We start from the raw sequence: 23,980 nt of genomic DNA on the forward strand, positions 1-23,980 counted from the left end.
AAAGAATAATACTCAGATTTTCACCACAGAAAATGTACCTTAAGGTATATGGTGTGGGGGCATAAGCCAGTAAGTTTATCTATAAGTAACCAGTTATTCTAAACATCTGGAACCAGATCAGATAGCCAGCCAGTCTCAGTTGTTCTTAAACCATGCTTAGCTGAAAGTGTCCTCGCTGTGCTATCAGGCCGTCATGGTGCTTGTGGGAGCTCTGGAAGAACTCCTTTCCCTTCTGTGGGTTCTGGTCTGACAGGAAGCGCTCCACCAGAGTCCGCCTGATGGCCCCGTGTTCGCAGACTCTATGGTGAACCCCGTGGCTCACGTTTCTCAGGGGCTCCACTATCAGCAGCCCGCTGGGGCCGGGGCTCAAGGCCGGAAACACTTTAACCTGTTGACAGAGGGAGGGGTCGTGGGCTGAGGCTCGTGCTTTATATGTTGTGTCCATGATCAGAAGTACGAAATTCTGCAACTTTGAAGTCATAACCGGAAAAAGCTAAATCTACAAACACCTAGCTAAAACGAATACAGTTTAATACAGCAGTCCTGCAAATAAGTCGTCATTTGTATCAATGTGTTCCATGATACCCGAGTTTAAAGTGTGAGTCAACATACGATGGACGCTGGTCAAAAGTGTATCGGGTTCATGCTTATGAATCATAACACAGTGGGAAGGCTTCCTCTACTGCTCTGTTTCCCAGCTGTATATTGTTCACTTTTGGTTGCATTTCACTACTGCTCCTGTAGACGGTAGCCTACTGACCTCTGGTGGTCATTTTGGGGAAATTAATCTTATGTGGGGGTGAGTCTCCCTGGATGTCTACAAAAGTTCCCGGGTCTAGCGGCTAGTAAATCATCATTCATTTCCCCCTATCTACAACCAGCAAGTACCGCTTTGAGCAGGTACTCTCTGTAGGTCTTGAGCAGGGGGTCAACGCGATGCAGGTAGTCCAGACTTAAGACTTCTCCAGCTGACGGGCTGGTCAGACGCTTCCAGTGGAGGAAGGTGTGGACGTGGAGGGCAGCCCCGTTCATCCATTGCTTCACCTGCACACGAAAGGTACGAGGCTTTAATCACCCTCACTCTAACGCTCACGCTTTTTAACACCAGCCTTACTACAATTGTGTTTGGAAAATTGGGCAAATTTGAGCCAACCATACAGCAGGGCAGGACCAGGAAGCCCCAGGTTAAAACAAACAGTTATCACACTTATTAAGTCTAGATTAACTGATGAATTATCACAGGGCCAAAAGCACTACTTGTGGTTTTTATACATCCAGCCAAATACTGTTAGTAGTGACACCAATAGAATTTCAATAGCAATGCTAGCATTAAAAGTAGTTGCGCAAGAAGCAGCTATCGCAGATGTACAAGCACCCTTGTTAATATAATATTAATATCATTTGTAATTCTGTAGTTGCTTTGCATCAGCAACAAAGCCAACCCCGGCAGAGCTGAGAGCGCCCCCCTCCGGCGACACCATCCTCCCGTAGAGATCCATCAGCTCGGATCGCAGCTTTCTCTCGTAGCTCTCCAGCAGTGCTGCCATCTCCTCCTGGTCATTGGCTGCACCAGGAATCTGCCGCGGGAGTTGGAGTTTAGAATGGATCGTCATGTTTCCAGACTTCAGGCTGGTTCATTGCAAAACATATTGTATTGTGTTGCTCGGGTCACAACAATACAAGAGTGATACAACTTGATCCATCATTTTTTTTTGAATGGTTCTGCCTTGGAGACATTTTCGAGGCCGTTTTGCCCCTGCAATTAAAATGCAGAGGTAACGCTGAAAATTACCAGTTGGGCTTTGTCAAAATTAAAGCGAGACTATAAAACTTCTGAAAGGAGAAATTGCACATTCTTCTTCTTACAAATGAAAAGTTAGATTTGAAAGTAATAATGCGTATGTTGCTACAGTACAGCCTTACTTGGTCTGGTGTGACCAGTAGCTTGTGGTGGCATCCCCATTCCTGTGTTACTGACCCTACTGAGTGAGTTCACAGACTCTTCTCTACTTGTGTGTTTGTTACACCATATTTTAGCATGTAATATTATCCTGTAATTGCCACTTGTGGCCACAGTGGCCGCTGTTTAACGAAAGTTGCAGTCTCGCTTTAAGGCTCAATCCCAAGTTTTCTTTTAATTTAATAATTCATACTCATGAGTGTGCTTAACCCATAATAATACAATTACCATGATTACTGGCCTACATCTGAAATCCATCCACCTGTTTGAGAAACTCGCTGGCAATGGAGCTGATGTCCGACCCCACGTCAGCCCCGAACATTCTGCGTATGGGGTCTGGAGGAGGTGGGTGGGCCTCAGGGCTCCACAAGCCCAACCTTGTGGTCTGGTGATGGGCTAGCATCTCAAACAGGACTGAGAGGGCAAGTGCAACAACACCCACACCCCCATAACTCACCTACAGACACACAGAGAGAGAGAGAGATTTGTACTGAATCATTTGGACATCATCAAACCCTTTCAGACAAAGTTGGTCCACATGGTGGATGCAAACCAAACACCAGTATGATCTGACCGTGGTGTTTCCCCCAAAGAGGGTGTGGAGGTCACGGTTGAAGGCAAACCTCTGCTGTCGGGTCATGCCGCTCTGCAGGGTGGAGTACTGCTGCTCCAGAGCCAAAGAGGAGTTCAGGGACAGCAGGGAGGCCAGTGAGGCATCCAGGGAGGCATCAGGAACCAGGCCTGCATGGCTGGAGAGTTACGGCAGTCTGGGTTGGACTGATGCAGTCGAATTTTCAGAACTTATATTTATCACACAGCTGCCTCAAAACCAGTCTTTCTGTTGACCACACGACCAAAATGTTCATCCTTTTTTGCATCAGTTGATCCAGCACGTCATCCCTGTGCCAAAACTGGGGTTACGTCGCGGTTAAGTTTTCACTATAGGTGATGACATTCTTTATAGGCTCAGTTCACCCAAATCACAAAAAATATACCACACTATACCAGGGAAAGGTGTTCAGTTGGCTGCCTCTTTGCATACCTGGCGGTGTCGTACAGACAATCTACGGTCTGTGGAGAAGCACTGCAGTTTACTCCCATCTCAGCGAGTGACTGGAAACGGCCGCGCACAAACTGGTGTGAAAATGAGCAGAGTTGCTGTCGCTGACCACTCAGCAGGAAATCAACAGTGTGTGTTCTAGCTTCAGTCACTTGGTACAAAGTCTAGACACACGCAGGGCAAACAAACTGTTCAAATACAAAGATAGCCGTACATACAGTACATGACACATCCCACAATACACGAAATCTAATGATCTGCTTTAAGGTTAGGGTTAGAAAACGATTATATTCAGTCCATAAGGTTTCTTGGGACATTATTGGGACAAAATGTCTCCATCATGTCTAAATGTTTGAAAAGCTAGCTATAGAAATGCAGATAAAAAGCAGTGAATTTACACGCAATTACACACAATTTTCCTCTTGTTTCGGCCTCAACATGTTCCAAATTGCCCATTTTGACATTTTGTTATTGGAGCATAGTAGAACTAAGCAGCTGGAAGATTAAATTGTTGGTGTTCGGCAGATTTTGGTTTTCTAGGTCTTGTTAGGAAGAAGAAAGGCATCAATCCACCTACAGACTGTAACAATAAAATACTGTAATGCAACAACCTGTCACTATTTCAACATACACACACCCCACTGTTAAATACAGTAGCAAATAAATACACAGCAAGCAAAGCTTTTAATAAACAAATGGCAAAAACAAAAAATGAACAGAAACACGATACAGTACTAATATTAATAGATAACTATATTGATATTATACTTGTGTCAAATACAAGCAAAACATTCAAATATGGCAGATCCTTGCATTTTAAAATGTGCACAGTTATAACAGTCATACAGTAACTATATTATGAGGCATACCAAGATGTAAGATTAAGTTTATTTAGATTTATGATATTATACAGTCTGAGTAAACTACGGATGTTTTGGGTTTTTTTTTCATTTTGAACATTTCTCATTCTGATTTGGAATCAAGTCTTTACTTCATGTTCACAAAGACCTGATCTCATGGCCGGAATGGCCTGGATTACCGATGCAATCAAATCAATTGTCCCTGAGCCCCGAGGCCAATCCGTCCTCCGAACTTCAGGAAATCCATTTTGAAGTGTTTCCTGCTGACAGACAGAGAGACTAACATGGGGGAAAACATAACCTCCTTGGCAGAGGTGATAAAACCTCAACTGCGAATCGAATAAAGGCATTTATATCAGTGTCCGACACATCAGGACACGTAATGTCATCTATATTACACCAAAACACATCAGCTGGTATGAAACTACATGAATCAAAGTGATAGCCCTATTCAATGTGTGTGTGTGTGTGTGTGTGTGTGTGTGTGTGTGTGTAATGTATTTTGAGCAGGCCACTGTAATTAAACTTATGTACACGTAAAATTTCTTCTGTATAAATAAACATATTGTTGAAAGTACCTAATTTGAAGTACACACATTAAAGTCAGTTATCCCTACTTTACAAAAACATTAAGACATAAGATTTTCACTGAGCCAACTGTGTTGATTTTTGGCTGGGATTAGTTTTTTTTCTTTACTAATCCTAGTACAATATTCACATTCTATATATATATATATATACAGAGAGAGTTACTGGTTGCTGTAATCATTCCTCCGGTCCATACTGGCTGTGAAGCGATCCCCTTCTGGTGGGACTACAGTGGAGGAAATGAGGGACAAAATCCACAGTACTGGGTCTACACTGGTATGCACTGCCTCCAGGGAATAGCCATATGCTCGCACTGTCTCGCACTCAATCTGACACTGACGAAGGCTCAAAGACACTCTCATGATACAACATACATACCAGTTGGGGTAGATGCGAGTTAAGTAAAAAACACTTCCTGATTTCATAGGTTGTCATCTTTGTGTAGCATACAGCTTAATAAATCCCAAAATACTCTATACCTTTAGAGGTCCGGACCAGGGTTTACCGAGGCAACATAACACTCAAACTTCCTGGCACTAGCCTGAGTTAGCTAAATCAAGTGAGTTCGTCCTGGCAGTCACGCACTGTAGGTTTATTGCAAGTCCAATACACCTACATGTAACCACGAGGACGCATGCCTAAGTCTATGGCTCAGCAAGGAAACATTGACCAGGGAAACACAAAGAGGGCATTTTGTACTAAAAGAAGAAATCCTCTTAAATTGTTTAAATCCTCATGTTAGCTTCGCCTGAACTTTAGAATGCATCGTTGAACAAAACAAGGACAGGCTAAGAGAAAAGCACAGGTGTCACTAATAACATTAATGATAACGACGATTAATGATGGCTCACATTATGCATAACGTGTGACTGCCTACCACTGCCCAGTAAGCCATGACAGTGTGACAGTGAGCCAGCATGCACAATACCAGGACCCTATAACTGAGGCAGCTAAATGGAATCCAGCCATGTGTTCCGTGAAAAGGCCTGTTGCTTCACCGCCACGAGGAATGATTACAGCACCAATAACACAGACTTAAAAAAACAAAAAAACAAACGTATCCTTTAAGTTAGCTACTACTATTTAGACTAGGCATAAGCACAGGAATAACCATTTGCTGATTCCAGTGTACGACTGCACAACATTGGCACACCTCTATGGTGCTTTAAAGGCGCAATCTCTGGTCCAAATATAAATAACCAGGTAGCCCTACCACCACAATTAGTAACTAGTTACTAACTTGACTAGTAATTGTAGTCACTTATATGGTCATGGCCTTTGCAGTCCCACAAATGACCACTATACAATTTGTACACTGATTCATTGAAAAGCAATTAAGGTTTAAACAGAGGCTGCAATGTGTTTGTTTGCTTGATTGCTTCCCTTTTTTGCATGCAGTGTGTGGGCGCATTTCTGCGCGCACGGCATTTGCCCTCACAAAGTGGTCGTGGAGTGCCGTGCCGTGACTGTGCGCAGGTGGTGAGACTGTGTGTGAGGGAGTGTGTGCGCGAGGCTGTGCACAGCGTGTCTGTATCTGGCCGACATGAGGTTGTACAGCAAAGGATTGACGGCAGCGCTGAGGTAGAAGAGGACGGAGGATGCCAGGTTGAAATACTGAGACAGATAGTACAAAAAATACAAGTGTGTGTCAGGGAGTGTGTACGTACTGTTGAAGCGCGTGTCATTGTGTGTGTTGTCATCATACAGGTCTGTGGGTGTCACAGTGTGTGCGTTTGTGCCTGCGGCGGGAGGTGTGTTATTTTGTGGGTTTATCCAAATGAGTGCCGTCATCTTCCCACTCTTGGAGGAGGTTTTGGAGTCTGAGTCGGCGTGTATATTGATATGTCTGTCCATGCGGACATCAGAGAGAGCGTCAGTGTCCAAGTGTGAGTTTGTGCCCGTGTATGTTTCCTGGCTGTCAGAACCGGTGCCCAGAGAAAAAGAGAAAATGGTCCGACCCACATGGAAGGGCAGCCAGCACAGGACAAACGCCAAGACAATCACTCCTAGAGAAGGTGAAGAGGCAGAGGGGCAAGGTGGGGGGAGAAAAACACAGGGGTGAGGACATTAGAATCATTCATACCGGAGCAAAGGTGGCGAAATATGTCTTACACTAATAAACACAGATCCCTATAATTAAGTAGTGTCAAAATACTGTTCTGGATTGGGTGGGACCAGCTATTCCTAAATCCTTCCTAAATTTACTAGCAGAACTAACTAGTTTCAAACTAGTGATTTAAAACTCAAAACTAAAGAAATGTCTTGGCTAGTAAAGAATTTAGTAATGTATAAACTGGTTGTTAGGAAATATATATAAATGTAGCGCCGTCCAATCAAAAGCAATCAACTATTTAAAGGGGAAGTCACTGTAGCATCATGAGCTGCCTAACAGCTAACATAAGCTAACGTAACTTCAACAGTTACATTACAGTTTTACGGAAGCAAACAATATATTAAACTCACGTGTCAATCCTTTGTAAATGTAGTTATTACCTTGTTTCTTTATATGTGCACACACCATTTCAAGTTTAAAATGCGAGGGAAATATCCAATTATCCTAATCTAACCGACTTTATTTGTCTTGCAAATTCAGGTTTAGTACATAATTTTCAATGTAATCGAAATATTCCAAATTTACATACATATCATTATGAAACACCATTTTGAAAGTGTCAGGTCAGATGTGTTGCATATTGCCTCTTTGGTGGCCGCTCAATAGAGGGCGCACGTGCAACACCCCACCAGCCAAAAACAAGTGTATTATGTATTCTCTTTGCTAATGGCCGCTGTCCCAGCCATGCAGTCGCACTAAGTCACCACCAGCTTCCCCCCCTGGTCCCGCCTCCATCTAATACAAGTAAATTGGGTTTGAAAAGGACGTCGAAGACAGCGCAAAAAAAGTGGTTAGCCTGTTTTTATTACTCACGCTATCGATAATTGTAGCTTATCGTTAGAGAAGCAGAGCCTTTTAGCCGCTCTAGTCCACACTTTTAAGAAATAAAGTATTAAATTAGGGCTAATATTTGTGTTATCAATACGACTTTTGTGGGCTAAACTCTATTTTTATATGCACTATAGCATATTTGCTGTAACTATCACAAAAGCAGAAAAGCAGAACATGACAACCAGCAGAAACCTGCAATGCCTGTAGCCCCACCAAAGTAAATACTGCTGTTTGTCAGTCAGTTCAGTTAACGTGGTTAGTGTAAATATTTAGTAAAAAGCTAATCTCTATGTAAGCACTAGTTTCTCTCCGGTTTTGTTACAATAAAGAAAGTGCCTATGGGTGGCGAGTGTGTGTTTCTCACCCAGCATTTTGACAGTATGCCGGTGACTCTGGTCTCTACGGCTGCTCTGTGGACGGAGCCACAGCGTGCGCCCAATCAGGCCGTAGACCAGTCCCAGGATGCAGAGGGGTACCAGGAAGTACAAGTTGGAGAGAATCATCATGGCCGACAACAGGCCGGAGGAGACGGCGTAGTGTGTGCAGCGGCACTCTCTGTTGTCCGTCTCTCCTCCGCGACCTCCATCAACACCTTCTTCCCTTCCTCCTCCCTCATCTTCTCTCATCTTATTTTGCCGCTCTCCCTCATCCTCCATCTTCCCTTCTTCTTCCCCTCCTCCCTCATCTGCTTGTTTTTCAACTTTTATTTTTCCTCCATCCCCTGGTTTCCTCTCACGTCTTTCTCCAATTTCCAGCTTTGTCTCTCCTTTTTCTCCAAACCATTTTAACTCTCCAACTCTTTCACCCCATCCCTTTTTCTCTTTTTCTTCCCACTTAATTCCCTTTAATCCTCCATCCACCGAGGCCATGTGTCCACTTCCTCTTTCCCCTCCACCTATCATAAATCCCCCCTGTTCTCCTTCCCTGCCCGTCCACCCTCCGTCCTCCCTCCATCCGCCGAGCCCTAGCTCCTCTCCCCCAATGTCATCCACATCCTCCACTCCAACCATGACCAACACCGGTGCTGCACTGACAGCCGCGCCCAGCCAGAGGCAGCCAATGAGAGCCCTGGTTCTGCGTCGTGTCAACAGGGTCTTGGCTGTGATAGGCCAACAGACCGCCAGGTACCTCTCCAGGGAGAGGAAGGTGATGTGGAGGATGGTGCAGAAGGTGCAGCACTCTGAGAGGAACATCGTCAGCTTACAGGCAAGGTCTCCTAAGGGCCAGGGCTTGGGCCTCCAGAGCTGGAAGAGACAGAACAAGTACTGTACCCTGACGTCATCTTCATCTGCACCTTCATCCCACTGCATGATAACACAGCTGTCACAGCTTTGACCTTATTTAAAGGGCATATTCTCAGTTCACAAACCAACCTTGAATGCTTAATTTGGAGTAAAAACGTGTTTCACAAAGAGGAAGAATGTTGATACAGGTCATCTAGACAGGTGCCAACAGAAATTGATCCCCACAAAGGTGAGAATGACAGTGAATGTGTGGTCAGAGCAGAACTGGCAGGGCATCAGTCACTGATTGGTTAGGACAAAATAACAGTTGAGGTAAGAAGAATTGAGAATAATTCTTAAACCCTAAGATATTGTTTATTTACGTTCATTTGATCTTCCATTGCAATTGTGCAGAGGAAATGATGGAAGAATGATCTAAGAGCTCTCTGGGTATGACGTGACCCTTGAGTGTAATAGAAGAAAACTTCATTTGGCAGCAGGGATTCCCCTGAGGGAAAGGCAGCGAGGCCTTGTGTAAACCACTAGTGGAACACAATTCTCGAAAGGAAGCGAATGCATCACGCCCCCGACTTCATTCACATCAGTGGTCTGCAATTTCTGTGTGTGTGTGTGTACCTTATACAGATCCAGAGGCAGCAGCAGGAGTATCAAGAGATCGCTAACAGCCATGCTGCTCAGGTAGAGGTAGGTCGAGCTTCTCATGTGAGGTCGGAGCCAAACCACCAGAATTGTTAGTATATTTCCCAGCAGGCCGAAGAGCATCAGTGGAATGTAAATGACAGTCACACACACTAGAATATGAAATATTGATATGTTTTTATCAGAACCACTTTGTATTTATTTCAGAACAGTACACATTGTCAGCTATGAACTGCACTCTGCACAGTTCCTATAAGAGCTAACCTGTGAAAAAGGTAAAGGAATAGTTTGGCATTTGAGGAAATATGCGTATTTGCTTTCTTGTTAAGAGTTAGGTGAGAAGATTGATACCACTCTCATGTCTTTACGGTAAATATGAAGCCACTGCCACTTAGCTTAGCTTAGCACAAAGACTGGAAACGTCAAAAGGTGAAAAGAAAACCAGCAGCACCTCTAAAGCTCATTAAGTAACATGTTGTATATGAAAACCAAAGCGCATAAACAGCATGTTGTGGTTTTACGCAAGTTTATGTGGTGAACCAAAAAAGACAGATCCTTATTCATTTTATTTATTCATTTATCTATTTAACAGGGACAATGGACATGGTCATTGACTGTCCCAGAGTTTGCTAGATAGCTAAATTTCATCGGTTCATTGCTAGGTCCTGATTGGTGCACAGAAGCATGTGTCACCACTGAGCCCAGCTTTCCACTGAAACCAGTTAGACAACCAAAAATACAGAAAAGCTGTGAAATGACCAAAACTGTTCAAACGTTTGCATAAAATTATGTGTTCATATAGAACCTTATCACTAAGGTGTATGAAGCTAAGTGGAAAAATGGTTTTCTGGGCCTTTAATGCTAAGCTAAGCTAACTGGCAGCTGGTGGTTGCTTCATATTTACCGTACAGACAGGGGCGTGGTATCGATCTTCTCATCTAACGCACTGCGAGAAAGCCAATAATATCAAAGGAACTAGGGAAACGATCTAATGGTGGTGAGTTTTGAATAGTGCAGTCCAGACACCACAATTTTCTTCAGTCAAACAAGATAAAGGTCAAAGTCAAAGGGGATGGGAGACTAAATCAATTGCAGCCCCACTTTATGATTTATGTTTTGTTTTTGTTCTGTTTTTTGTTTTGTTTTTCCCAAAAAAATCTTTCCTGGTGCAGCTTTAAATGTCCATTAACAAAACATTATGCAATAGTATTTGTTTTACTATTGTTTTTTACCCACCTAGCTCAATTAATCCAAACATAGGTTCCTCCCACTGGCACTCTTGGCTCGAGCAGTCCTCCTGGAAGCCCGATGCGAGGCCACAGTCTTCATCTCCACAGCCACTGCCCATGTCTCCGAACTCCATAAGATCCATGATGGCGCAGGGCGGGGTTGGACAGAAAAAGTGAAAGCTGGGAAAGCGGCAGGGGATAGGAGTGTGTCCCCCAGGTTACAGGGAGCAGAGGTGACGCACACAGATGGATTTCCTATGGCGCTCGATTGCAGCTTACACTGAAGTGGGGGGGGTCAGGGTGGGAAAGTGGAAAAGTCCTGTCTAGTCAGAACAAAAGAAAAAAACAAGTATGAAGACATTTACACAGAATCACACATACAAATGCATTTGATATACTGTATACTATATTCTGTATGTATACTATATAGTGAGTAAACACACTGCAGTTGCACATGCACAGAAGATGTGTACTTCGAGACAGCTAAACTCTACACTACAAGCCACTGTCCACCCTGCCCTTATTAGTTCCAAATCCCAAAAAGATCAACCTTTCGTAACACTGGCGAAAGGACTGTACACATATGGAGGCATACGCCTTCAATATCAACACAGTTAAGATCCATTTATTTTATTTCTTTTTTATCAGTGAAACCAGCAACACCGATGAAAATGACCCAATTAAATGGTCAGCTTGTCATGTTTGCATCCACCCACAAAAAAATCTGTGCCTAAAACTACATTAGGAAATGTCCTACACACACACAATTTAACTAAGGTTAAAATGATATACTCACTGGTTGAGAGGAGCCTCAGTGCCGGGCGCATCTCTCCGCTGCGGTCACACACTTGTGCTTTGGCAGTGACTTTAACACCTATGATCTACTGTATCTCTCCCCCTCACTCACTCTCCCCTCTCATCGCTTTCTCTCTCTTCCTCTCCGCCACATCTCTTACAGTAAGAGATGTTCAGCAACAGGCCAATTTATCAATTTATTTATATTAACTTCCTATAAGATGACTTTTTCATGACTTTTTCACCTTACTAACTAATTAATAGTCTCAAGACCAGGATATCTTGAAACTCTTAAAATGCTGTTTCATTAGTTCTATAATATACAGTACAGCGATAACCAGTGGTGAAGTAAGTACTCAGATCCTTTAGTTAAGTAAAAGTACCAATAAAAATACTCCATTACAAGTAATGGTCCTGCATTCATATTCCAACTGAAGTGAAATTACAGTAGTATTATCAGCTAAATGTATCTAAAGTATCAAAAGTAAAACTACTCAATGCGCAGAAAAATATTACTTTATTAAATCATCAATACTGGTGCATCTATGTGTGAGCAGCATTTTGCTTTTGTAGCTGGTCGAGGTGGTTTAGAGGTTGGTTAGGTTGACAGCGGTTCCCAACCTGGGGGTCAGGGTCCGGTTTAGGGTCACATGTCAAATCAGAGGGGTTGTGAGATGATTAAAGCGGCGATCACGTGACATTTGCCCCTCCACGTGAGTAGGTGGAGCCGGAAGCTTGGTGACGTAGTGACTATACTCGCAGGGCTAGTTGGTGAACTGCTGTAGCTGTAGCTGGCTAGCTGCTTTCTGACCAGGAAAGCTTTTCTAGAGTTGATCAGTGAGGGACTAGGACAACCTCTGGCCCTGAATCTTTACGGATACACAATAGATACGACATAAATTAAGGGCATATTATGTCACTGTCTTTTTTTCTTTTTTGTTGTTGTGTGTTTTTTTGTTGTCGTTGTTGTTTTGTTGACGTTTGGGAGGTATGGGAGTAGAGGGAAGGAATGGGGATGTGGGGATATGACTGATACTCACTCCGTACTGTTCTGTTTGTATGTTTATCCTCTGATTAGCGTACACTCTCCTGAAATAAAAAGACATTAAAAAAAAACAATAAGTTAGTTAGTTTGTTAGCTTAGCTCGGTTGCTAACAGGACAATAAGTACACATTCAAAAGACGTATTTGTACCATTGACTCCTGTTTCATAACTGTCTGCCAACCATTTCTCTTCTGTACTCCAACAGAGGAGGCTAAATAAATGTAGATGGTGCTAGCCGCTGAGAGCTTCCATTTTGGATTCTGGCTTTTTGTCTCCTCAAAAGTCAGCACTGTCAAGATGGCTTGCTATTATTGCTTATAGTCGATGGCGCAAATTCGCGGGTCAAAAATCAGGGGTTGAACTCTACCTGGAACATATGCGCGGATTAATTTCGCCTCCTCGAGCAGAGAGTCTGATCTCCAGGATTACATCGGCATGAATTTTTGAAAAGCATATTCTGAGAAGTGTAATGCAGTGCCTCATAGAACAAAGTCATCTATTTATTAACGGTGTAATAACTCCCTGCGCTGCTCTGTTTTATTGTTTTCATGTCTGCATGAAGCACCTTTCCTGGTCTATGTTTTGTTTTGTTTTTTTCAGGTTTTATATCTACCTTTGTGTTGTCACACCACTATAAAAAAGTTATTAGGAAAATAGTGTTCATGGTTAAGGTTTCATCTCTGGTCCACACTCCAAAGCAGGAGGTGGCGGCAATGCTCTCAGAAGAAGAAGAAGAAGACGAAGAAGAAGAAGAAGAAGAAGAAGAAGAGAAAAAAAAAAGAAGAAGAAGAAGAAGAAGGAGGAGCTCATGGTCCCGCCCACAGACATGTCTATGGTCCCGCATATATGAGACCCTACAGTTTGCAGTCTCCATCCAGAGCCTGAGCGGGACAAAATGGCACTGAGAGCTGCACTGAGGAACAAGTGCGGCGCACTGGGTATGTCTCTATGTGTAGGCACACTGTGAAGAGTTGACATTTTGTCAGTTTTGACAGTCATTCTAACGCAATTTCTTAAATGGAACAATTGCCACCTCGCCGCCTGCTGTTAGCCGCGCTAGCTGCGTTAGCTGCGCACCACAGAAACTGGAGCAAAGGTCGCAGGACACCGCTGGACTCTTTAACTTGAATAAACCTTTTTAAGTTAGTCTCAGCCTGTGCGGCTACACTTTAGGTCACAGCTGTTTTGATGTTGACAAAAGAGTTTTTCAGACCAGCCCCAGTATGTGCCTCTCGTGTCAACTTAAGAATATCTCGCCCTTCTTGTTGATATTTCACGAGATATCCACACATCATGAAAGTACGTTGAACGATATGTAGTGTGGATTTAATGGCCAAGCAAATGCATTTGGTTAAGGGTAGCTGCAGACTTATGAGTTCCCAAACTGACTTGTTCCCCTTGACTGTGATGCAGCTGTTAAGACTTAACTCTTACTGTGACAGTATCGACAACATAGCATTGATATGTTAGAAGAATTCGAAACACCTTCAGTGTTGTAATAATATGACTCTAATGGTGTGATAGTTGTAACTAAGTGTGGTTTATTTTAGATTTTATTATCTGATTTGCAAAACATATTTTAACACTTTGACAGCTACAGTCACCTGCTGAGTGATGAATGTGTGTGTGTGTGTGTGTGCGTGCAGGTCTTCTTTCCCAGTGGTCCTCCTGCAGCAGTCATGGCCGAGTGTGTGTGTCACCTGTCCTCGTCGCTCAGCGGAGGAACAACTCCACCTCGCCTAAGATCAAAGTGGATTTTGACCAAAGCACAGGTAAAGAATTTGCCATCATCCCCATCACTATTTTTTTTTCCTCTTAGCAGGTGGCTAGAGAGTAGCAAGTTGGGTAATACAGACACAGCTGAATTGTTTTGACGTCGGACGGCAGGCGTAAATATTTGTTTTTGTTGTTATTTTGTAGTTTCACTTTGGGATGAATCTGTAGAGAATTTCTGCCAAAGTATTCAGGCAGAAGATGATCGGCATCTCTGTCTCTCTGTAGGTGTGGCGGTGATGCACTTGCAGAGTCCGCCGGTCAACAGCCTCAGTTTAGATTTCCTCACGGAGTTCTGCATCGACGTGGAGAAGCTGGAGATGGATAAGCGCTGCCGAGGCCTCGTCATCACCTCGGTACAGTATAACCTCATCGTTTAAGGCAGCAGAGCGTCGGTGCAAGAGGTTTAAGATGCATCTTTTTCGGCCTTGTGGTTACGTGTACAGGGAAGTTAAAGTGCATTATAGAAATTTTTGTGATTGTGGTGTAGGAAATACTTAGTTATTTAATCAGTGTGGCTAGCACTTTCACTGCTGGAGTGTGGGACGCAGTACAATTGTTAGTAATTGACAGTTCACCCTGTGTGTGTGTGTGTGTGTGTGTGTGTGTGTGTGTGTGTTTTGCTTCAATCCAGAGCCAGCCCAAGGTGTTCTCAGCCGGGCTGGACATCATGGAGATGTACGGGAAGAGTCCAGAGCGCTGTGGAGAGTTCTGGAGAGCTGTTCAGGAGATGTGGCTGAAACTGTATAGCTCCAACATGGTCACTATCGCTGCAATCAATGTACGTACACACCTCTATTGCGGCTCTGGAAAAATCCCGCAAGAAGGGATGAGTTCTTACATTTACAGCTGCAGCAACAGTAATTCGATTGGAACCAATAAACCCTTGATAGTTAGCATATTCACTGTGGTTGAAGAACAACAGAAAAATAAGAACAATCTTGCACATAAGCCCCTTAGCCTACCTCCTCACTCCTTCCACAGGGTTCCAGTCCTGCAGGTGGCTGTCTGATGGCTATGACGTGTGACTACAGGGTAATGGCGGACAACCCTCGTTACAGCATCGGCCTTAATGAGACGCAGCTCGGCATCGTTGCGCCTTTTTGGTAAGGAATTACAAGTATGAAGTAACACCCATGACAGTTGTGGTGGCAGTGGTGTTTGTGTTCATGATGATGGCAGTGTTAGTACTACAGTAAATAAAACAAGTCATTGTTGACTGTAGTAAACAGTTACTGCTGCTGTCTGCAGGTTTAAGGACACCATGATGAACACAGTGGGCCACCGAACCACAGAGATAGCTCTGGAGTTGGGGCTGCTCTACAACCCTTCTGACGCCCTGAAGATAGGACTGGTGGACCAGCTGGTACCTGAAGACCAAGTCCTCACTACAGCCACACAGACCATGACCAAGTGGTTGGCTATTCCGGGTACGTTACACATTATATATCACCTTTAAAAAATATTAAATATACATCAGTGTGGTGATGTTGAAGTGTACTCCAGGGTACACCGTGACATCACTGTTGGGTGTGGTTCCAGGTGATCAGAGGTGCTATAGACTATAAACTTGTACAACAGGCCCCCATTGAATATTATTAGTTCTGGCCCTGCTCAAAATGTAAGCAATAAAATAATATAGCAAATATTTATTTAATTCTTTCACTGAGAGCCATCCACAATCAATTTAAAGGCCAATGGAGGTCCGCTAACTCCACTTTTTGGAAACGGTGAGCTAACTGTTCCTGTTCATCTGTCCACTTTACAGACCACGCCAGACAGCTCACCAAGTCCATGATGAGGAAGCCAAGCATCGACAAGCTAACGTCCAACAGAGAGGCTGACATCCAATACTTTGTCAACTTCATCACCAAAGACTCCATTCAGAAGTCTCTCCGCATGTATCTGGAGATGCTGAAAAAGAGGAAGGCCTAGAGGAGGGAGAGGGAAGTGTGTCTATATATATATATATATATATATATATATATAGACACACACACACACTAAGGTTATTAGAGGGACATCTACCTTCATTATTATGTGTTAATTGATGTCAAGTGAGCTAAGATCCTCAAATACAGCTCTACACAGCTAGCTCAGGGGTGACATACCTAGTGACAGAATGTTTCTATCGACATTAGTACTTCAACATTAATAAATTACAATTTTCAAACTTTATTTTGAGGAAAGTAATCGATCATTCAAATTGTCCGTACACTGAGCCCAGCTGTTGCTAGCTAACATAAGCTAATGCTAACGCCAAAACTGTGGAGTTGGTTGATACCTTACTCTCTGGCTGACTTCTTACTGTTTCCAGCTGTCTCATTTTAAAATGGGGAACCCCATAAAGGGGTCTTAAATATGTTCATGATGGCCACATACGTGATATAATTCTAAAACAGAAGATAGAGCTGCATGTCCTGTGCAAAACGTCAGAATCCTCACCAGGAGCAGCATTGTTCGAGTGTATACCTAGTTTGCGCTCGTGTTCTAGTACAATATTATAAATAACCATGTCATTGAAATGGTATTCGTTCTAACATAGTCCTTGAAGGTTTGTTTAGGAAAACATACTTGATTAAGGAACCCAGTGGTTAGATTAATGCATCAGTGTTTGTATTTTCAAACCGTATTCTTCATTTATACATGAGAAAAGGATTTGAGGATGAGGGATACCCGCTAAGTTTAGCGAAAGTAACACTGGCTAACGCAAGTTTGGTTGAAGTTTCTGGGATGTAAACTCTCCCCAAATCAAAGAAGTTCCAGTCCAGAGCAGGTACTTCTTTTAAACATAGCCTGTAACCCCACAAAATAATGTAGTTATCTTAACGGCATCCTCCTCGGCTTTGGCTAAGTTATGTTAGCTTACTATTGTACTTAGTAAGCTAGTTAGCCGAACATGCTGACATTTGAAGCTTACGTTGAACACACTTATTTAATCCGTTCGTTACACTTCTGCTCTTGTGTTTTTGGAAAAGCTAAAGAAATGTAAAAGTCAATTGCTGGGGGAGGGGTCAAGAGGGGTCTTCACCATTTAAAGTGCCTAGCCTCACTCTACCTTCAGGTACCAGAACAGGTAATGAAAGTAAACTTGGGTACATCGTAATAACCCACAATAGCCTTTATCATTCAATTTTTCTAACTGTTTTTTAGCCGTACTTTCTGAATAAATGGGTTCATGGTTACATTGTGTCATGATACGCAGATAGCTTCAGTTTTATGTGGCAAGATATCTAATTCCTGCCAACTAATACAGTAAATGAAACTTCCTGCTTCATATGTTGAAAAAAATCACAGCAGTGTGTCCTTTCAAAAGAATTGTCCCAGTTACTCTGGATAAACATTGCACTTTCCTTCAGAGGAAAGTGGTTAACAAATTAAAAAAAATGATCTCTCAGTAAGTGTTTGCAAGAGGCTTTTTTTTCATGCACCTGACCTTCTATGCACGTCAACAAGAGACTTAACTCATCTTTTTTTTTTCTTTTCTTTTTTTCTGTTCCAAGAAGCAAGTTTGCAACAAAATAATTAGGTTTATTTTGGTTTCGTAATTCATAGCTTCATGATTGGTGAGATTGCCCCCACTGAATTATCCTCATTCAGACTCCACCTGGAGGTCTGATGAACGGTGTGTGGGAGTCATGATTCAGGCAGCAGCAGCAGCAGCCTGGCCAATCAGCTTCACCTCCACGGGAAAATGGTCACTGACAGCCAGTGCCTGAGAGAGAGAGAGAGAGAGAGAGAGAGAAAACATGGTTGAACGTTTCCCTGGGGCGCAATTTGTTTGCTTTCCATGTTGGTCAGGATATTGCTTCAGTTTACACAGTTAAACAGAAAACCGGTGTTGCTTTCCTTGTTGTATTATGTACTTGCATTATTTAAAGACTATATACATGCATACATACATATACTTAAAATCTTGTATAATGCGCATCAATGCTGACCATTTTCCAAAGCATAAACAATCATTTTTTTTCTTGCCTGCAAATGTATGTTTATGCGAATGTATGGCCGTTTTATTGGGGGCAGCTAACTTCCTTGAGTCCCCTCTGGTCGCTTGTTCTACACTTCACACGAGATTTAACATGTTAATTAGTGAGCTTTAGAGATTCTGGACTTTGTTACCATTGGACATAGCCAGGCTGGCTGTTTCCAGTCTTTGCACTAAGCTAGCAGGCTGCTTGCGGTAGCTTCATATTGACTGGAGTCGTATCAATCTTCATCAGAAAGCAAATAAGCATTTTTACCCAAAATGTCAAACTACTTCTAAGAGTAACTTGCCCCCCACCCCCCCCTTAAAGAGTCTGTTGCACCTGTAACCACACCCAGCAGTGATGTCACCGTGCACCGACCACGCCCTGACTACGTCACTGCTGCAAGCAAGAAAAAACAAGATCCTTCTTTTGTACCTTGCAATTGAAGTGAATTGTATGATGGAGAGTTTTTTACCAGACTGTGGCTGAGATTCAAGTCCACCATGTAGTCGTAGACCGCAGCACTGCCGCGCACCACTCCCTTCATCATGTCAGTAGTGACCACAATCCTGCAAATACAGGACGAGGGGGTGGAATTAAGTGTGTGTGTGTGTGTGTGCGTGTGTGTGTGCGTGCATGTGAGTGTAGTGTGTCGTGTGTGTCTACCTGTCGTAAGGGCAGTTAGTGTGTGACACTGTGGTGTCAGCCTCGTCGGTGATCAGCCAGTGGAAACTCTTGTCGGTGAAGAGGCGGATCTGCTGCCAGTCGGAGCCCGCTACGTAATTGCAGCCTGTGTTGAAGTCGCCCAGCAGCACGATGTCCTGCAGGGTCAGAGTGTAGCGCTTCAACCCCTCTCAGTCCCCCCCCCCCCCCCCCCCCCCATCTCATATTTTACCAAATGAATTATCCTTTGCAATATGTTTTTGTAGATTCATGGATTTTTAGTACGTGGGTGTGTTTCTAGAACTGAAGAGGGTACTCACGTTGGTGGTCCAGCGGGTGCGGACGTCAGCCACCACATCGTAGAGAGCGTTGGCCTCCTCCACAGCGTAGTCCGGAGAGGTGTGCTGGGGGATCAGGACAAAGTTCCTCACCGCTAGAAGACAGGGAGTGAGTGAAGAGAGGAGTGCTCGAAGGAGAAGAGACAAACGGAGATCCCAACCCTATTTGGCTGATATAAATCCTCTATGGCAGTGAGAATTAGAGATTTTTAAAGGGGCATTGGTGACCAACAGACCTCATGACCTGCTACACAGGTCAAGTCTGGTGCTTAGTTCTCAGCTGATTCACCTAGTGAATGAGAAAATCCACTGCCGTCCAGTGGTGAAGAGGCAGTACCACTCTTACCGGTGTCTTTGGAGGAGAACATGACGACGAAGGGCTCCCTGCTGAAGGTGTCTGTCCCGCAGGGCTCACAGCCGTCATCGTAGGTGTAGTTTTTGGCCACGGCCACCGTCTGCTCCCTGAAGAAGAAAAGATACTGCGTAACCACATCTGTTTTACCGTGCTGTCGTGTACTACTTCTTCCTTCTAACTATGTGGAGTTGCTCCTCAGGGCATGTTCCCCCCCGTGGTTCAGCTTCTTCCCAGGTGGAGTTATTTCCTGTCAGACTTGACTTTTGAAGACGTTTTCCAACAGTTTGCGAGGGTCCTTCATCTCTATATCATAGTCAGCTATTAGCAGCATTGGTGGAGCACTTTCAAAAGTCATTTGTGACATTTACAACTTCATCAGTCCTGTACCCTATCATGACCACCAGGGGGCAGGTTGGCTCATCCTGAATGTGTGAATGAATGAATGAGGTGTGCACTATGTGTCACATACTGTATTTAACATGCATTTTATGCCAGGGAAATCAATGTAAGTGTAATCATCATAGCATTTTACATAGCTGTTTTACTAAATAAAGCTTGACACAAATGCATTTTGCATTCCCCAGCATTTTGTGCCCAGTGTGTGACACTTTCAAACGCATTTTGAATTTCACATTTGTGAGCATTTTGCACCCAAAAATAGGCTTCGGTGACACTTTAGGTGCCTTTGTTCAGAAATTACAAAAATTAAAAGATAGAGAAGAGAAAAGTGTAACAAAAAAACGTGTTTTCTGTCACAGGATCACCCATATTGATCTAAAACTGCTATTATCTATATGGAACCACCTTTCATGGAGCCAATGGTGGAAAGTAACTAAGTACATGTTGCATACTTTATAATATATGATCGATGGGGCAGATTAAACAGCCCAACAGTATATCTAGTGGTTCAAATGGGCTCCACCAAGACCAGCTACAACATTAAGATGCTTCTCACATGTTTATGCATCAGCATCAATAATCTGATAATGTAACATATGAGTAAGTGCATTTTGAAAGCAGGACGTTAACTTGTGGTGGAGTGTTTTAACAATGTTGTATGGCTACTTTTACCTAAGTATAGGGTCCTCGCAGACGAAGACACAGCAGAGCTGAAGTACATAAAGCTTTAGAAGAGAAATATTTCTGTTTCTGTTCACTGATGTTTGGTCTCAACGATGGATCGCTACGAAAGATGTGATGGCTCTGTGTTTGCCTTTCTGCGTACCTGTAGAGGAAGAGATATCTCTCCTTGTAGGAGCTGCGACCCAGTGGCTCACTGACGATGTGACTGTACCTGAACTGAGGAGAGCCTCTGGGAGAACACACACACACACACACACACACACACACACAAACAAACGAAGAGCATCATTTTGTTTATCATATGTCGTAATGCAAGTTCATGAACGGCCCTCCTTATTGCCATACTCTGTGTGTGTTAATACTGTGTGTGTGTGTGTGTGCTCTGTATAAGGCGTGTGGTCAGTCTAACTTGTTGACATGCTCCATGAGTTTTTTGGTGGCTGACAGGTCGCTGTCTCTGACCTCCTGGATCAGGATGATGTCATAGCGGTGGACAATCTGAAAAAAAAACGGAAAGCACAAAACATCTGGTCAAAGCTGATTTCTAGTGTAGTTCATTAAAGTAAGTAAGTAAAGTTTATCTATAAACATAGCTTAAGCTGACCAAAGGGCTGTACAAGAGAGGAACATGCCAAACCTGTTTCCTTGTTTAATTACATAATCTGTGTTCTTTATTGTTCCAGTAAAGGGGCACAAAAGTTTACTGGTCATGGGCAGCACTACTCGGCCTGTAAAAACACTTGTATTAATGTCTTCTGTGGCTGTGGAGGAGAAAATAACCCCGGTGATGTCATCCGGGTTATACGAGCTTGAGCTTGGACAAAACAAATGAATAACAGAAACCCTGCGTTACAAACAAGGGCATTTACCAGGAAAAGAGGGTCTAAAGAAATTATGTAATGCTAATGATTGCATTATGGGAAATGGAGGATCCAGTGTTTGGAGCTTGACCCATACGAGGGACTAAAATTCAAAATATCTCTGTTTTTTTGGCAATTTTTTTGAATCCATCTCTTGTGAGTCCCACAGCTTTATGAATGTGAAATACTAAAACTGAAGCGCCCCTTTAATATCCATATTCCTCTGAACAGCTGAGTGTAATGCCATCCTCATATTTCTGCTTATTACAATGGAAGGGAGGCAGAGTGCAGGCTAGACTTTGTGGTAGGGGCACTCAGCCCTCATTCAGAATATATTGCCTTCAAATGTGGTGACGACACACAGTCTGTGGACAAAAAGGAATACTGGATGCAAAGTGCAGCTTCGGACCGTGCTGATGATGCTCATCAGGGTCGCGTTGGAGGATTTCTTGTCCCCGAATGACTTGATGTTGAAGGCTCCCAGCAGCAGAGGGGTAGACTGCTGCAGCAGGGCCAAGAAGAGACCCAAAGCACACGCCAAACGCATTCCTGGGCCAAAGAGGTCACATAAATTCAAAAAAAAGACTTCAGGGGTGCGGCATAGCAGTCATAGCTATGATTTATGATTATCCAAATCTTGATCTTGACAGTTTGCATGTAATAGAAAGCAGGGAGCAGTGCATGCTGTTTGTCACGGGACCCTGAAAGCCCCCTCTTCCCTCAGCCTTACTGTGGGAGCGAGAGATGGACGCAACACCTGCCCCCCTGGCAGTTTATCTAAGGGCAAGTCGGCAACTCCTCCAGTAGGAGAATATGTTACCCCGTTGCCCTGGTTACACTGGTGTGGAAGTGATTACTGGGCAAAGGTTGTAAAATATGGAAATTGAAAGCAGCAGCTCTGGCGTGGTGACTTTTTGTTGTTACAGTAATCCTACTTACACAGTTTTTGTGTGTTACATTTAGCCAGCCAGAGTAAAACTACATCCGGCGTGAATGTGACATGAAGCACCATATTGGCCTTTAAAAGAAACAGCAGACCCAGTCACGCTGCATTACAGTTACTGTGCATGGGGTTACATAGCCTGTAAGAATTGTAATTCTACGCAACGAGTCTTGCTGTACTGAATAACTCATCTATGAACGTACTTGCCATGAGCGTAAGTTTTGTTCTGCCCTTTCTGCCTTAAAGAAGAGTCAGTGGTGCATATCTACCTGCTTCTGTGAGTCTGTGTGGAAGGAAGGAGGAGGTCTGTCGTAAAGCAGAGCACAGAGCCTTGCCTGTGTGAATAGTGTCTCCCGTGAGGTTTATATTTACCTGCAAGTGCATGTGACTGGGTCAGGCTGAGGGGGGGGGGGTTAAAGAAAGGAGGTGTGTGTGTGTGTGTGTGTGTGTGTGTGTGTGTGTATGGGGGTACAAGGGCTTTCAGGTATCACGGCAGCCATGGAGGTCCTTTCTGCCGATGGTTTGATTACAACGTGGCCGTTTCTGCGTTTCATTTTGCCACTGATTTGCTTCAGTTTCCAGCAGACCAGTAGCCTAGATCATTTCCTTTACTGCAGAAATCCCCACAAATAGGTGAACTTATACTTATTATGGTGTCCTGTCATATTATATCATCAAGCAAGGAGCCAAATATACACTTTCACTCACAAACAAAGACACACTTTGTTGAGGTTTATTGGAACGTGGCGAGCTATTGGTGATAGAGCCTTAGCAGAGTTTGGGATGACCTGCCGGTGGAGATCAGGGTGCGAACTCTGTCTCGTCTTTTGAAACTCACTTTTAAAGTTTTTTTTTTAATTGCATTCCATCTTGTCCGCTGTCTGTCTTGTGTAATTATTTAATATGTACTGGGTATTTAAAAGAGTACTTACTGTGTAATTCATTTCTATGTATGTTACCCTTTCACTCCCTGCACTTCTTCCCTTGCCAGAGGGGGGCCCGGTGAGTATTTCCTCGGAATCTACAGTGTCTCATCCGCCATCTTCAAGGAGCTGCACTGTGCCCATCTGCATCAGCTGTAGAGAGAATCGATGCGCTAACTTTGTTCTTATGGTGAGATTATGTTGCTGAAGAGATGAAAACTACCACTGAGATCTGAAAAGTTGCCAAATCTGGGGATAGAGTTGCAGCAGCCATGAGTCAGACACAACTGCAAGTGCAACTTTACAATGCAAATATATTTATTCAGTTACCAAATAGGTGTGTTGACGGATAATGCTTCATATGATAACAGTAAGTAAGTGTAGAGTCTTAAGATTAAGACATGTGTCATACCTTTTTTGACAACTATTATGGAAGTACATTGAAACAATTTAAAATGAAATGTGCAATGTGTTGTCTGAAAGGAATCTAAAAACAAATTTTTATGCTCTTGCAGTAAGTAAGTTTGAAAAATATCTGTAATGCATTAAAAAAAAAATTAGAAATGCATCAGATTTCCAAAAATATAATAGTATAAATCAACTGACGTTCAAAACTTGTGTATCGTTCATGTTTCCACGCTCACCTCTTCAACTCAAGCGTGCAGATGATCAATAAAGGCTATTTTTAGCTGCAGTATTTGCAGCAG

General features: G+C 43.3%; 3 protein-coding genes across 4 annotated transcripts; 1 reads left to right on the top strand and 2 right to left on the bottom strand.

Annotated features, from left to right (window-relative positions):
- Nucleotides 1–145: 145 nt before the first annotated feature.
- On the bottom strand, nucleotides 146–10,667 carry LOC139299900 (uncharacterized). Its single transcript, XM_070922849.1, has 12 exons — nucleotides 10,532–10,667; nucleotides 9,272–9,447; nucleotides 8,149–8,656; nucleotides 7,777–8,085; nucleotides 6,387–6,474; nucleotides 5,990–6,101; nucleotides 3,003–3,073; nucleotides 2,535–2,709; nucleotides 2,223–2,417; nucleotides 1,443–1,577; nucleotides 889–1,044; nucleotides 146–388 (listed from the first exon to the last, which is right to left on the bottom strand). The coding sequence occupies exons 1-12, from the start codon at nucleotides 10,665–10,667 to the stop codon at nucleotides 146–148; spliced, it is 2,304 nt and encodes a 767-aa protein (XP_070778950.1).
- A 2,536-nt stretch (nucleotides 10,668–13,203) lies between these two features.
- eci1 (enoyl-CoA delta isomerase 1) lies at nucleotides 13,204–17,534 on the top strand. Of its 2 annotated transcripts, none has more exons than XM_070923163.1 (7): nucleotides 13,204–13,302; nucleotides 14,011–14,136; nucleotides 14,366–14,493; nucleotides 14,772–14,918; nucleotides 15,122–15,243; nucleotides 15,389–15,567; nucleotides 15,906–17,534. In XM_070923163.1, exons 1-7 carry the CDS (start codon nucleotides 13,260–13,262, stop codon nucleotides 16,070–16,072), a joined length of 912 nt encoding a protein of 303 aa, XP_070779264.1. In that variant the 5' UTR covers nucleotides 13,204–13,259; the 3' UTR covers nucleotides 16,073–17,534. The 2 variants fall into 2 exon arrangements, with proteins under 2 accessions (XP_070779264.1, XP_070779265.1); XM_070923164.1 differs by having other exon boundaries at nucleotides 13,260–13,314.
- A 246-nt stretch (nucleotides 17,535–17,780) lies between these two features.
- dnase1 (deoxyribonuclease I) lies at nucleotides 17,781–21,954 on the bottom strand. Its single transcript, XM_070922853.1, has 8 exons — nucleotides 21,817–21,954; nucleotides 20,957–21,045; nucleotides 20,690–20,776; nucleotides 19,456–19,571; nucleotides 19,092–19,204; nucleotides 18,775–18,929; nucleotides 18,584–18,677; nucleotides 17,781–17,852 (listed from the first exon to the last, which is right to left on the bottom strand). Exons 1-8 carry the CDS (start codon nucleotides 21,952–21,954, stop codon nucleotides 17,781–17,783), a joined length of 864 nt encoding a protein of 287 aa, XP_070778954.1.
- Nucleotides 21,955–23,980: the final 2,026 nt, after the last annotated feature.

Source organism: Enoplosus armatus, chromosome 17 (genome assembly GCF_043641665.1).
Source record: "Enoplosus armatus isolate fEnoArm2 chromosome 17, fEnoArm2.hap1, whole genome shotgun sequence".
In the NCBI taxonomy this organism is placed as follows: domain Eukaryota; kingdom Metazoa; phylum Chordata; class Actinopteri; order Centrarchiformes; family Enoplosidae; genus Enoplosus; species Enoplosus armatus.

Excerpts from the sequence above, each read along its gene's own strand:
- dnase1 (XM_070922853.1), bottom strand. The coding sequence starts at position 21,954 with ATGCGTTTGGCGTGTGCTTTGGGTCTCTTCTTGGCCCTGCTGCAGCAG. Across the intron at positions 18,678-18,774 it reads ACTAACTGCCCTTACGACAG|GATTGTGGTCACTACTGACA; the intron begins GTAGACACACAC and ends CTGTATTTGCAG. Across the intron at positions 17,853-18,583 it reads TGAATCTCAGCCACAGTCTG|GCACTGGCTGTCAGTGACCA; the intron begins GTAAAAAACTCT and ends TCTCTCTCTCAG.
- LOC139299900 (XM_070922849.1), bottom strand. The coding sequence starts at position 10,667 with ATGGATCTTATGGAGTTCGGAGACATGGGCAGTGGCTGTGGAGATGAA. Across the intron at positions 8,657-9,271 it reads TGCCTCTGGATCTGTATAAG|CTCTGGAGGCCCAAGCCCTG; the intron begins GTACACACACAC and ends TGTCTCTTCCAG. Across the intron at positions 389-888 it reads GAGAGTACCTGCTCAAAGCG|GTTAAAGTGTTTCCGGCCTT; the intron begins GTACTTGCTGGT and ends CTCTGTCAACAG.
- eci1 (XM_070923164.1), top strand. The coding sequence starts at position 13,260 with ATGGCACTGAGAGCTGCACTGAGGAACAAGTGCGGCGCACTGGGTATG. Across the intron at positions 14,137-14,365 it reads GGATTTTGACCAAAGCACAG|GTGTGGCGGTGATGCACTTG; the intron begins GTAAAGAATTTG and ends GTCTCTCTGTAG. Across the intron at positions 15,568-15,905 it reads CAAGTGGTTGGCTATTCCGG|ACCACGCCAGACAGCTCACC; the intron begins GTACGTTACACA and ends TCCACTTTACAG.